Below are 14,470 nucleotides of genomic sequence, written 5' to 3'. Positions count from 1 at the left end.
AGCATGCACATCATCCCCACTTGACAAATTCCGGCCCACCACTACCACATCAACTGAACATTGGTGAATATTACAAAGGAAGTTATGAAACCAAGGCCTCATCAAAATTGAATTGTTCCCAAATTTATTGACCATGATGTTTGGCAAACCTCATATTTATCCCAAATATTCAACAACATATCGGGCACATAACGTGGCTGTGAAACAACAAATACATTTTCCACGTTCCGAAGCATATGCTATACCAGCAGTTGCTGCTGTTCCCCAACATCTACCATATGTTCAGCAGCATCATCATCAAGAATTTCCAGCTGGCGGAAATTTTATGCATGGACAGGAGTATACCAAGATTCCAGAATATTATCAACCTTTTTCCGATTTTACCTTAAACAAGCGACAGATTTGATTTTTAAATATTTAAACTTTAGAACCAGCATAAAAATTCACGAATATCCTTATTGATTTGAAGACCTTCGTCCTGGGGGCGGGCTTGTACCGCATGCTGGACAGATGTTCTCTACATTTTTATTGTTCTGCACACTAAAAAAATTTAGACAACAAGCAACATTATCTTTGCTTATGTGGTCAACGGTGATCTAAAACGTTAACAGCATAGGCAGATCAATAAAAATGTGGAGAACATCTGATATATCTCTTATATCTTTGGAGCTTTGGAGTGGGTTTGTTAATCGGCAGTTAATAGAAAATCTCCATAGAAAAATGTATCACGGTATCTTATTCAAAATTTTACCCATTCGAGGTATTTCAATTTCTTCAGAATATAAATATGATTTTTTGTAAAAAATCGTTATTGTTTCTGGTGTTAATCCACACATAATCAGCAGCAAGTTCTAAGTCGATATGGCCTTGGTCATCTATTGATAGAGATTTGATATTATGCATAGGATATGTCGTGTTGAAAAGAAAATTGATTCTTCCACGTTTAGGTATGACCCCATATATCGCTAACTAATGGTTTTTCGTATTTTGAAGATTTCGGCTCCACTTTACAACCACATCAGCTGTAATTTGTAGTTCCTATTTTTTTTTTTTTTTTTTTGGTTAGAATAACTCCAATGAAAGGATTTTAGATATAGCCTATTAGTCAAAGTTATCATTGATTTTTGGTAAATTTTGTAGAACTAAAATTACAAGTTGCACCAGGCACTCGCCAATTGCCTTAAAACGTAAAACTATTTGCCAAAATGAACAATTTTTCTCAGTAAGGAAGTATTTTAATGCATTTTTAAAATTAAATAAAAAATTCTTTCGACTTACCGGCTTCCTCAGATGCATATTTGTAATTTGGTGCTGGTTGAACTGGTAACAATTTACCATAGGTCTCGGGCATCATTTCCACGATACGTTGGTGGTACGATAATCTAAAATAATTAATAAATTAGCATTAAAAAATATCTTATTTTCAAATAATATACGCTCTTTGGCTTACCTCAAACACTTCTGTAAAACTTCCTGTATAAATTTGGGACGTGGATGTTCCATGTCCAATAGCAAGCAACTATCCCATTCCTCCCATGACCAAGTAAATTTGAAATTACTCAAATGGTACGAGAACCAGTTAACAAAACGATCAAAGCATGAAGTATTCATGGAATCAATGCGCATGAAAAGAATTTCCGTTGCTTGGGCCAACACTTGCGGCAATGTGGCCGGATGTAATTTACACAATTCAATCAGAATCGAACCATAAACAATATCTAAATAACGTGGAGTTGGCATGTGGAATAGCTCAGCAAAAATCACCTCCACAATACAATATTCGAGTGGTACTTTATTTTTATATGGGAATGCCAATAGTTGTGCAGCACAATCTTTACGTTCCTTATGATGCATTTCAATAATGTGATGAAGATGTTCTTCGATCAGAAAACGTTCAATTGAATGGGCTCCGGGTAGATTTGGGCCATCTGGACAATCGGTATAATCGAACATGCGATACACCACCCAGGGCATGGGATACTCATATGATTCGTGATGTGGTGGTGGTACAATCTGTGGCAAGTTATGTTGCAGAGCTTCACACAAAATGGAATCGAATGACAAGTAGGGTCTTTGAAGATGCTTTTCGGCCCAATTATCTTGACGCAATTTACGTATTTGTGCCCACAAACAATCCAAGTATTCTTCCTGGGGATGAGGAGCATCCACAGACCATACACGCAATGCATTGTGATGTTTCTTGGAACGTTTATTGAGATATACCTCAATACGCAGCAATAATGACTCCAACGAAGTTTCTTTCTTCTCATAGAGATCTCGACCAACCCATGGCAGGGTTGATAACACAGCAAACACATACCAATCACGTCTTACTTGTGGTACTGGATCTTCATTGGATACATCGATCATGGTATCCAACAACTGCAGCAATGAAGAAGCCGAAATGACATGACAATTCACCAAATCGGCCAAGAAACGCAGTGAATAGCGTGCATTATTCCATTTGCACTGTTTCAAAGACTCCTTGAATATTTTAACCATGTGATCGACAAACTCGCCGCCAAATTTGTAATTTTTGGCATTCAACAGGCCCACGAGCGTCGTATAAATGGTACACTTCTCCGGCATTTTCACGGCACAATCTGAGAGGATGCGTAAGATTTTCAGGCGAAAGGTACCCAAATCAGCTTCAAGCACCGACACCAGACCCTCCAAGTTGGACTCCACCGATGAGGTGCTACGTTCACCCACACGCAAAATCAAGGACTCCAAACGATCTTCAATTTCTTGATTCTCTGAAACGCGGCGGCGCTTACGGTTGCGGTGTTCTGGAAATGGGAACATAAACATCAATTTTCCAAATTTGCATGTCCATGAAAATAAATGCACTGTGGCATTCGGCAAATGTGGTGCCACACATATTGCCATTGTGTGTCTTACCATAACCATCGTCGTCTCCATCGTGATGACGTCTGCGATTCATGTTATTTGGTATCGGTTCCTCGAATAACTAATGAAACAAGAAATATTTTGCTAATTGTTAATTAAAAACGTATTGAAAGTTTTCTTTTTTTGCAAAATTTTCAACACGCCGAAAATGCTTTTGTTTCAACCCAGACACGAAGCGGAACGATATGTTTGACGGCGGCGGCTTACAAGTGTAAACTAATTATCGGCGTTGCGTTGTGCTTCCTGTGTACTCTGTACACAAACACATTAACATCTCATATGCAATTATGCACCAATACATTCAAAATAGAGATAGTTGCGAATGAAGGATGAGGCAACACGTCGAATGTATAGAAAGTGGAAGAGGCAAAACGCCGCAACAGCTGTCTATTCACACGAGGAAACGAGTGTGGAAAATGTATGTGTTCACTAAATGAACGAAGGGGCGAGTGTCAAGGAAGAGCTGTCTGCATTATTCACCGTACCAATTTGGTTTTTACAAATTGTCAAAAATACCAAAAATTGTCTTTCTCCCCAGGTACGCTTTCCAATAGAAGTTTTGCGTTGTATTTCAAAGAAATTAGGTTCCACTTAAGCTAATCGATTAAAGATGAATACCATTAGACCCAGTTATTTATTCAATAACCTTTGTTCTACCTTCTGTATGTGTGGCATAGGCATATTATTTGATTTTTTTATTTTCTTCGCTTAATATGCCAACTTTTTTGTTTATGTGTGTGTATTTTTTCAATAATAAAAAATTGCATAGAAAATATTCAAATTCGGGTGTTTTCAAAATGCTTATTTTAAAGTATGAATCGACAAAATCTACAGTTTTTGTAGCGAAATGAGCCTTTAGAGATATAAAGAACATGATTTTGAATAGAAATGTTGACCTTTCATTCAGTTTTCGCGGTTTCCAATTATTTATTCAAAATCAATGCCACAAGTTGTTTGGTTTTTTGATTGTTTTGATAGTAACATTTTTTTCAAAGTTAAGCTGGAAATACATAAAGAGCATATTTGGCTGGCTTAAGTCATTGGCTGGCTTCTTCGGAAATTAACAAAGGAGCCTAGGGCCAAAATCGAACTAAGTCAACCTAAAACTCCTTTGTTCATCTACGACATAGATGCCCAGTAGTGGCTGATTTCAGCAATTTCAACTCACACGTATTCTTACGCTCTTTTGTTTGATCGCCAATCAACCAATAGGAAAGCAGAAATATGAGTGGGAGAGACAAGCTACACAGGCAGAAGTTCTGTGTAATATTAACATTTAATCGTAATCGAGACTGCTGTTAGTGAACACATAAACTGAAAATTATTGCGATATGTCAATGATGTCATTTGAAAAGTATTTTATGATACAAAATGCTTTTGATGATATGCAATGTTTTATATGTTATAAGACATTAAAAAAAATAAGAAATATAATTTAAAAAAAACATTTTGAAACTACTTAAATAAATGCATTTATCAAGAGTATTACTAAAACATGTATATTCATTAATTTTACATTTCATAGAAAAAGAAAAAAAAATGACGACACCCGCCACACATATGCTTTCGTCGCTATCCCGTTGACGACTAAATAAAATGAATAGAAAAATCTTTTCTTCCAGTGTTATTTTGTCGCTCTCACCAACACTATTACATTGGGCATCTATGATCTACGAAGAAGCCAGCCGATGACTTAAGCCAGCCAAATATGCTCTTTATGTATTTCCAGCTTTAGCCTACCTTATCTTCATATTTCTGTTCAAAATATATATTTCTAGAGATTAATTTCAATTAAATTAGTTATGTTTGGACTGGACTCATCTATTTAATTTATATAATTTTGAGAACAAACAACGTATCTAAAATATTAATGGGAACATGATATAAATTTGGCATATTTAAAAGGGATAGCTAGATCGACGCGTAACTTTACATTAAATCGATTGTAAGCTAATCGAAAATCGATTTTGTCAGTAGACGACGGAACTGTTACCACTGATTTTGAATATTTCACGTTTTTTTCTTGTTTTGACTAAAAGACTACTCTTTCAACAATAGCATATTGATAATGCATTATTACAATGATGTAGAAAATTATAAGCAAAAAAGGTCCATCAAACTTTATTTTTATTTCACTTAAATATGACACATGTTGAGACGAGTTATAGCATAACGTAACGTGAAAGAATTGTTTGTCCATTTATAGAACATAAACGATATATGTAGATATGGAACTTGAACTGCACACAGAGAAAGAAAGCATAATCCGATTTTGCTTCCAGGTGCGAAAATGGACAATATCTGTTCACTCCATCAAGTACCTCCCCCACAAAGGATCAACATTTTAAATAATTATTACTGTAATAAAATGTGATGTAAGAGTCCGATTGTCTTCAAATTAAACGCATCACAATACTTTTATTAACCCAAGGTCTGGTGTAAAGATGAAATATATCGGTCCCCTCCTTCTGATACCTCCCCCACAAAGGGTTAAAATATTAAATATCTATGAAGCTCATAAGACGCGAAATAAAGAATATTTCTATCAACACAAGATCTGTTATAAAGATGATAGAGATCGGATCATTCCTTCTGGTACATTTTCCACAAAGGGTCTAAGTTTTGAATAACCGAAATGATTATTAAATTCCAAAAAAAAAAAGAAACATCCGGTTCTGTTCATATTTCACACATCCCATTATTTCTACTAACACAGGATCTGCTGTGAAGATGGGATGTATCGGTCACCTCTTTCTGGTACCTTCCCCACAAAGACTCAAAATTTTGAATAACCATGATGCTTCTAAAACGCGAAATTAACATCCGATTCATTTCAGACTTGGTAAATCTTAATATTATCATCGACACAAGATCTGTTTTAAAAATGGTAAAGATCGGGCCATTTCCAGTGCTACCTCCCCCACATAGGGTTAAATATTTTGAAAACCAAAACGCTCAAAGAAAACTAAAAACGCATGCAACTTCCTTCAAAGTTCACACATTTCGTTATTTCTACGAACACAAAATTTGCTGTCAAGATGGGATATATCTGCGAACCCATTCTGGTACCTCATCCTTAAAGGGTTACAATTTTCAATTCTTTCATCTGTCATAACTTGCGAAGCAAGTCAGCGATACTTTACAACTTAGTATATCTACATATTTCTCTCAACCAAAAACCTGGAATGAATATGGAATTTGTGATATCGCACAAAAATTGGATGTAAATGCTAGATTTTTTCGTAATTTTGCCCATATCAATATTTTTAACTATATTATATGAGGTATGAAAATGGAATACTTCGGTCGACTATATCTTTTTAACATTTTCTAAAAATTATCGTATATTTCATATAAGTTGAAGGAAGTAACCAAACCTGGTACGTCGCAATATTTATATCAATATATTATAATCATAACAGAAGTCAAAATATATTTAAATAATCGAACATGGGCTGAAGGTATACATCTGTCGGAAAAACTAGTTTTTCTTTTAATATAAGTAGATTTTATATATTTTCTTATACGACGGAAATCGGAGGTGAGAATACATAAAATGCTTTTTTGACCAGCCTTAGGCTGGAAATACATAAAGCGCTTTTTTGGCTGGCTTAAGTCATCGGCTGGCTTCTTCGGAAATGAACAAAGGAGCCTAGGGCCAAAATCGAACTAGGTCAACCTAAAACTCCTTTGTTCATTTACGAAGAAGCCAGCCGATGACTTAAGCCAGCCAAATATGCGCTTTATGTATTTCCAGCCTAAGGCTGGTCAAAAAAGCATTTTATGTATTCTCACCTTTATTTTCACAGAACGTTATTATTGTACCATGGGAAATGTTCCATGTTTCGTAAACACAGAGTAGAGAAACCCAACAATTTTTGGAAAAAATACCGTACAATAAATTCTCACCCACTAATTTCATCTAGAAAAAAAAGCGCCTATGCACTTTAAAGCTATAAAACATAATCCGACAATAGTTTAAGGGCGAAATAAACAAGATCATGATGAAGTGGAAAATATTCGTAAATCATTTTCCTAGAGTAATTAATTACCAGCAACACAACACTTCTTGTTTGGTAAGAATGTCTAATAAATTTTCTAATCCCTTTTCTCTTAGACCATCAGCCCACAATTTTGTGTGTCTGTTTTGGGGGTTCTTCTCTCTGCTGCTTCTGTTTGTTTTCCAAAGAAGATCGTTTTTCACCAAAGACAAAATAAAGAAAACAAACAAAATTTGAGAAGAAGAACAACAACCAGATTACAGAATACAAATCGTATGGGAAATCTTTGGGGTAGAGATATCTCCATCAAAGGAATATGGGTTTCGTTCTTTGTAATTAAAATAAATTAACATATTTTATGATATTTATCAATCGAAATGGATACTAAAATGTGACTGCGTCTCTAAATTTCAATCGAAAAAAATAATAACTTTTTAGGTGCTGCACTCACTCCTCACTCATTAAGTAGAGACATTTTTCCAATATTTTCTCATAAGTGGTTGGGATGGGGAGACGGGCCATAAATTGATAATTAAATTAAAAAGAGATGGCATAGGATTACAACAACTTTAGGAATGACAACAAAAACAACACATTCCAATATGCCAGCCTTTTGTTGTTTTTTGAAAATAGATAAAACCAAACTCTAATTTTAGAGATTATAGAATATTGGAATCTGCGTTTTTTTTTCTTGTTAATGAAAAAGACCGGAATGTGTTACGTTTTGTTTTTGGTGTGGATGAATGCAGAGCGACATTTCATTTATGAAATGTCACTTACTAAGGGTGATTTAGGCAGACAGACAGACAGATATATGATTGGGGACAGAAAGACAACATACTTAAGAACAAATGAATTTGTTACAAGCAAGATCTACACAAGGATGGGAAGGGGAAGAGTCACTTAAATCGATATTATATTCATCTATGGATTATTAAACAATACAAGGAGTTTTTTTTGGTATAGATCATGTTACGCGGAGATTATGAGAAATGATTCTAAATTTTATTTTTGGATCGAATGCGCTATTCTTTGTCACAAATCAAATCGATAGAAGATATGTCATTATATACAGTATGTCACATATTACATTACACGCAGTAACATTTTTTTTTCAATATTTTTCTTAAGATTTCAGATTTAAGATTTATTTCAATTCTGGGCATTTTTAACTAAAATGAAATTTCAATTTTTTATAAATTAAACACTCAATTACAACAGAAATAAAAACTGCAACAGTTTTGAGGTATAACAAAATGCTTGGCACAAATCAGATTTTATGAAGTATAAAGTTCACATTATTGGGGTCTCATTATTACATATTTCCTTTAAAATATATGCATTTTCCAATAGATATCTTAAAAATCAAAGATATTCGTGCAAAAAAAAATCCACACGACATGGCAAAACGATAGAGGTAAACTTACTTGCTAAATCGAATATGGCAACCCTTTTCTAACGTACACGACCTTGCCAATTCTCATATAAACATATCACATCTAAAATATTTACGTATGGCGAGTGTCAATTTAACAAAAATAATATATAGGCCCGTTTTGTGTATCTTTTATAGTCCGGTTTTGTTATATCTAAATTTAGAAAAAAAGTAAGGGATAAAGTTCACAATATCGGGTTTTCATTATTACATCTTTCCTTTAAAAAAATGCATTTTTTACAGAGATATGACAAGCTTTTTGTAAAAGTAACTGGTAGTAACTGCATTTTTTCACAATGGCATCTTAATTTTATTTTAAAACTAATAAACAAAATGCGAATTTGTAATTAATTTCGTGATATAAATTTATAATTCAGTTCTTCAACATAAAATAAACGATTTGCATTATCCATTTTTTTTACTTAACTAAATTTTGCTGTTACTGTATTTTATCAATAAACAAATAAAAAAGCTGTTCGGCCGGGCCGAACTTTGAATACCCTCCACAATTTAGAACGAATTTGAAAAATTTCGAAAAAGATAACATTCGCCAAAAATTCTGCTAAAGTTTTAAAAATACCGAATATAGCCGTTATATTGAGCCTGTACGACGTGCACCTACATAGGCATTGTTTGTCACAAGCCAATACCATATTCAAATTCGAAACTTGAAATAAACGGTGAATAATGTAACCAAAATCATCAAAATACCGTACAAAGGGAGGTACCGTTGTGTAGGAGCTATACGAAAACCTGGACCTGCATAGACAATTTTCTGTCACAGGCTGTAGCTTCCATTACGAATTTCAAGTACGACATCTCAAACAATTTCGTTGAGTATTGTACCTAAAATCGTCAAAATACTGAATATAAGGAGGTACTGATGTATGGGGCCTATACGAAGACTTGGACCTGCATAGGCAATTTTCTGTCACAGACTGTAGTTTCCATTACGAACTCTAAATACGTAATTTGAAACAATGCTGTTGAATAATGACGCTAAAATCATCAAAGTACCGTATATCGAGAGGTACCGTTATATTGGGGATATACGAAGACGTGGACCTGCACAGACAATTGTCTGTCTTAGGCTGTAGTATTCATTACGAACTTCAAACACCAAATTTGAAACAATTCTGGTGAATAATGTCGCTAAAATCATCAAAATACCGAATATCGGAGGTACCGTTGTATGGGGGCTATACGAAGACGTGGACCTACACAGACAATTTTCTGTCATAGGCTGTAGTACCCATTACGGACTTCAAATACCAACTTTGAAACAATTCCGGTGAATAATGTCGCTAAAATCATCATAGTTCCGGATATCGGGAGATACCTTTATATGGGGACTATATGAAGACATGGATTTGCACAGACAATTTACTGTCATTGGCTGTAGCATCCGTTACGAACTTCAAACACCAAATTTGAGGCAATTCGGGTGAATAAAGTCGCTAAAATCATCAAAATACCGAATATCGGGAGGTATCGTTTTAAGGGGGCTATACGAAGACGTGGACCTGCACAGACAATTTGCTGTCATAGGCTGTAGAACCTATTACGAACTTCAAATACCAAATTTGAAACATTTCCGTTGAATAATGTCGTTTAAATCATGGGGGCTATACTAAAACGTGGACCTACATCATTTTCAATACCAAAAGTCCTGCAGACATAATACACATTTGAGTAAAATTTTATCAACCTACTTCATTTCGTTCGGAATGGGTTGATATCTTTATGTGTTTAAGTCCAAGAACAGATCAATAAACATTGTATTCCTAAGATATAGAGCGTATTGCTGTTACGTGTAATTTGGGTAAACGTAATTTATTATTTTTGTAAAATCTGCCACTCGTCATACGACAATATGTTAGATATGAATTAGATGTTATTTGAAAAATGACAGAAAAGGGTTGCCAAGTTAAGTTTAACAAATGTTTATTGTTTTGTCATGGAAAAAACCAAGAAAAAGGGGATATATGTCTGTCATTAAAAAATACTCTGAAAGCAATCTATGATTAAAGCAATAACTAATCTATAAATGAAAAGAAAACTGAATAGTCGGAAAATATTTCAAAAAAACATAATCAAAAAATAAATTTGATAAAACTGGACAAAAATAGTTGTGTTCCAAAACCTGCAAATTAGTACTAATTAGCACTAATTCTGCTACAACGCGTTCCCGTACTCCAAAAACTAGCAAAACTTGCAGCTTTCTCGAGAAAAAATGGCGCTGAGTGGTGCTCATTTCTGCTTGTTTTAGCTACATGAATTTGGCCGAGCAGAAATGTGCATATTGTAAGTTTGACATTTAATTGGCAGGGCTAACAAGGTTGAAAAATGTATTGATACATTTCAATAAAGAAAATGATCAACTTGAAAACTAAATGAAAAACTAATATTTGTCGTGCAAAAAAAAAGAGAAAATATGGAGCACCTAATGTATTCACTTTTGGATGATTCCAGCAGTGAAGAGGACTGGCTGAATGAGGAATCAGATTATTAATTATTATTATAAATTATTAATTTTAACTTATCGTCTTCAATACTCATTTTTTAAATGTTGGCGCTCTTTTCAGTAAGGTTTCACGAGTCCGATTTAGGCTGTTTACTTTTGGAATTTTGAATTTTGACATTTTATCGCATTTCTGCTAATTTTCCGTTCCCTTATTTTTTTAGCAAACCTAAATGAGAATGACATTTCGAACTGTTCTCTCTTCTGCTATTTTTACTACTAAAAAAGTACTGGAACACAACTAATAATAATGAACATTTTTTGAATATCTAAAACACCGACCGATTCTTTGAAAATATGCCATCAAAACATTCAGATAGTCGTCTTTTACGAAGAAGCCGATGACTTAAGCTCTAGTCAAAAACCTTCTACATACCTCCATGGTACCATGGCTCAATAAGAAAGGTTGCTCAACTTCAAAGAAACTAGAAAAATGCAACTCTGTAACGGAGTCTTATAGTGTCAAATAGACTTTTAAATATGCAACAGTTGGTTTTGTTTATTTTTAATTTTTTTTTTACGAAATTGTATCTAAAATAGTAGAACAACACAGTTTTATCCTAAAATTGTACAAAATGTTGTCCATTACCGTCGAAAATATGCATTTATTTTGCAACGAATTGGAAATATTTTCAAATTGTTGTAGTTTTTATTTAAAACAGTACACACACATACACAAAATTGACAGATAGGGGGTAACCTTGTTCTACCTTCTGTTCTACCCATGGTACAATGAATTCAAGGTAGGGCAGAACTACGATATGATTTAATTTTTTTTATTTTTCTGGCTTAATATGTCAACTTCATTTGCTTATGTGTGTGTCTTCTTTTCAATAATAAAAAATTGTTCAGAAAATATTCAAATTCGGGTGTTTTCAAAATGCTTATTGCAACGAATGCATCGACAAAATCTACAGTTTTTGTCGCGAAATAAACCGTAAGAGATATATAGAACATGATATTGAAAAGAAATTTTGACCATTCATTCAGTTTTCGCGGTTTTAAATTATTTATTCAAAATCAATGCAACAAGTTGTTTGCTTTTTTATTGTTTTGATAGTAATTCTGACATTACAAGCCAAACAGGTAGACCTTTATACATGCAATTTTTTCAAAGTTGACCTACCTTCTCTTCATTGTACCATGGTTCTACCTATTGCAATGTATGCATCGACAATATCTACAATTTTTGTAGCGAAATAAACATTTACACTGCCTTTACACGGTGGCATTTTTAGTTGGCATTTTTATCGATTCTCTTTTAAAATTTCTGTGTAAATCTTCGCGCCTTCACACGATGGCATTTTTCGCTTGACATTTTTTCTGACATTTTATTTTATTCAGTATTTCGTATAGAGCTGTATTGTTGTGCTAATTGTTTGTAACAGATATTTATTTTAAAATTAAATGTGTGAATCTAAAGAAGAAATGATGGAAAAAGTTATTGAAGTGTTAAATATTGCAGTGGAAAGCTCAGATTTCAGTAATGAGCTTGATGTCGGCATTGTTTTGGGGCTATTAGAGTGTTGTGAAACAGTGGCCAATATATCTAGTTATTAAAATTATTAAATTCAATCACATCTCAATAAAAGAAACGCATCAAAAAATAACAATAAAGAAACGATATGAAATGTCAAAATCAATCAAAATAAAAAATTCGGAAGAAGCAAAAAAGGAATTGCAAAGAAAATGGCTTATAACCCTGTGCGGTGGCTTATTCTGCCATGCCACCGTGTAAAGGCAGTGTTAGAGATATATAGAACATGATTTTGAAATGAAATTTTGACCTTTCATTCAGTTTTCGCGATTTTCAATTATTTGTTCAAACTCAATACAACAAGTTGTTTGTTTTTTGGTTGTTTTCATAGTAATTCTGACATTACAAGCCAAACAGGTGGACCTCTATACTTGCATTTTTCAAAGTTAGCCTACCTTGTTTTCATTGTACCATGATCCAAACGGGCTTTAAGGGTGTATCCAAAAACACGTGGTCAAACCACTGGATATATTAAGCACAGTGGCATAATCTTCAATAAAATAAACGCGCTATTAGTTAAATGTCGGCATACACTAATATACTCAATTTACATCCTCTGTGAAAATATTTTATTATGCGCTGCTTAACAATTTATAACAAAAAAGAAAAAACAAATCACAAAATTCTAAACTGGATCCTAAAAATATCATGAAGAACATCTAGAGATGAAAAATACACGATAAGTGGAGAAATTGTTGAAGTTCCAAAGAAAACAAAACTAAAAGAACCGCATTTCATTCAGTGTCAACATAATGAGTATCTTTGTTTGTCTTTATGGCCATGACTGTCTGCCAGACTGTTTATGTGCCCGGTTGTCTTCATCTTCTTCTATCTGTCTGCCAGTCTCTCGGTTTCTACGATGTCTTGTAAATGTTAACGGCAACTGCTATGGAATGTCATAAAATAGAAACAACAACTTAATACAAGGGTACAATTTTTAACACCTCCCATTTCGAATAAAAACAAATGAATTCTTCACAAATCTAAACGCAAACATGAAATAGTTTTGGAGCGGATGTTCGCACTTAGGAACACATTAGTTGGAAATTTTTGTAATAATAACAAATAGTTTACCTTTTTCTACTCAAAAAGACCGAAATATATCGCACAATTGTTAGAAGTGCAAACAACATTGAGGTTATGTTGTTTTGGTTTTAGAACGATGCAACAAAATAGTGAAAAGTTTGCACCTTGTGAAGTTGCTCGATTTACTAATCAATAGTTAAATATTGAAAAAATGTTAAACTAATGCAATATTTACAAGTTGTTAGTTTCGGGTACAGGTGTCCCATGGATGTATGTATTGTGTAGCAACACATGGCGAAAAAAATTGATACTACATTTATAACAGCTGATCATTAAAATATATCTATCGGGTTTACATGCAAAACTTTTACCCAGGTTAACCACATGGTAGAAGGGAAAGTCATGCAATCACATGTTTGCAATTTAATTTGACAACATTCCATTGTCAAAAAGTACATTTATAGATCCATTGTATAGGGTAAGTGTGCCAGTAGTCGGCACTTTTAGAATTTTCATGTTTCAATCTTTCAAAAATAAAGTTGTTCAGATTCCTAATTTTGTTTAGTTTTCGAAATAATAAACAATAATTGAATTTGTTTTTATTAAATTGGCAAAATTTGCAATTTTACTAAAATAGTTGTTTTTTGCCAGTTGTCGGCACCATTTTCCAATGCTCGGCATGTCTATTTGCCAGTAGTCGGCATATAGTATTTCAGTAAAAAAAAAAATTTAATTTGGATTTTTTTATTTCTAATAGTATAAAACAATGATATATTACTAATTCACAGTTCAATTAATTAATTTCGTTTTTAAATAGTGTTTTATTAAATTATCATTCTAAACCAAATATAGGTAGAAAATCAAGAATAGTATGGTTACCTTCAGTAACGTATGGATTTTCAATTAAAATACAAATGAGATTAAATAAAAAAGTACCTTTCTTATATTTGGAATTTGTGATTTGATTCCATTCCTTTCTTCAAAAATGCCACCGCTATCTAAAACGTCAAATAGCTGATTTAAAAAACCTACTTAATTTA

General features: G+C 33.4%; 1 protein-coding gene across 1 annotated transcript in view; it reads right to left on the bottom strand.

Moving 5' to 3' along the window:
* Nucleotides 1–3,113, bottom strand: part of LOC101899892 (nuclear cap-binding protein subunit 1) — a 49,914-nt gene extending 46,801 nt beyond the window's left edge. Inside the window, exons 1-3 of the mRNA XM_059130622.1 lie at nucleotides 2,902–3,113; nucleotides 1,451–2,789; nucleotides 1,279–1,382 (exon numbers count right to left, since the gene is read on the bottom strand). Of these exons, the coding sequence (XP_058986605.1) occupies nucleotides 1,279–1,382; nucleotides 1,451–2,789; nucleotides 2,902–2,944 (1,486 nt within the window). The 5' untranslated portion in view covers nucleotides 2,945–3,113. The remainder of the gene's footprint in view (nucleotides 1–1,278; nucleotides 1,383–1,450; nucleotides 2,790–2,901) is intronic.
* Nucleotides 3,114–14,470: the final 11,357 nt, after the last annotated feature.

Source organism: Musca domestica, unplaced genomic scaffold (genome assembly GCF_030504385.1).
Source record: "Musca domestica strain aabys unplaced genomic scaffold, Musca_domestica.polishedcontigs.V.1.1 78, whole genome shotgun sequence".
Lineage (NCBI taxonomy): Eukaryota > Metazoa > Arthropoda > Insecta > Diptera > Muscidae > Musca > Musca domestica.
Note: the sequence above shows the minus strand (reverse complement) of the source record. Positions and strands in the feature narration are given on the sequence as shown.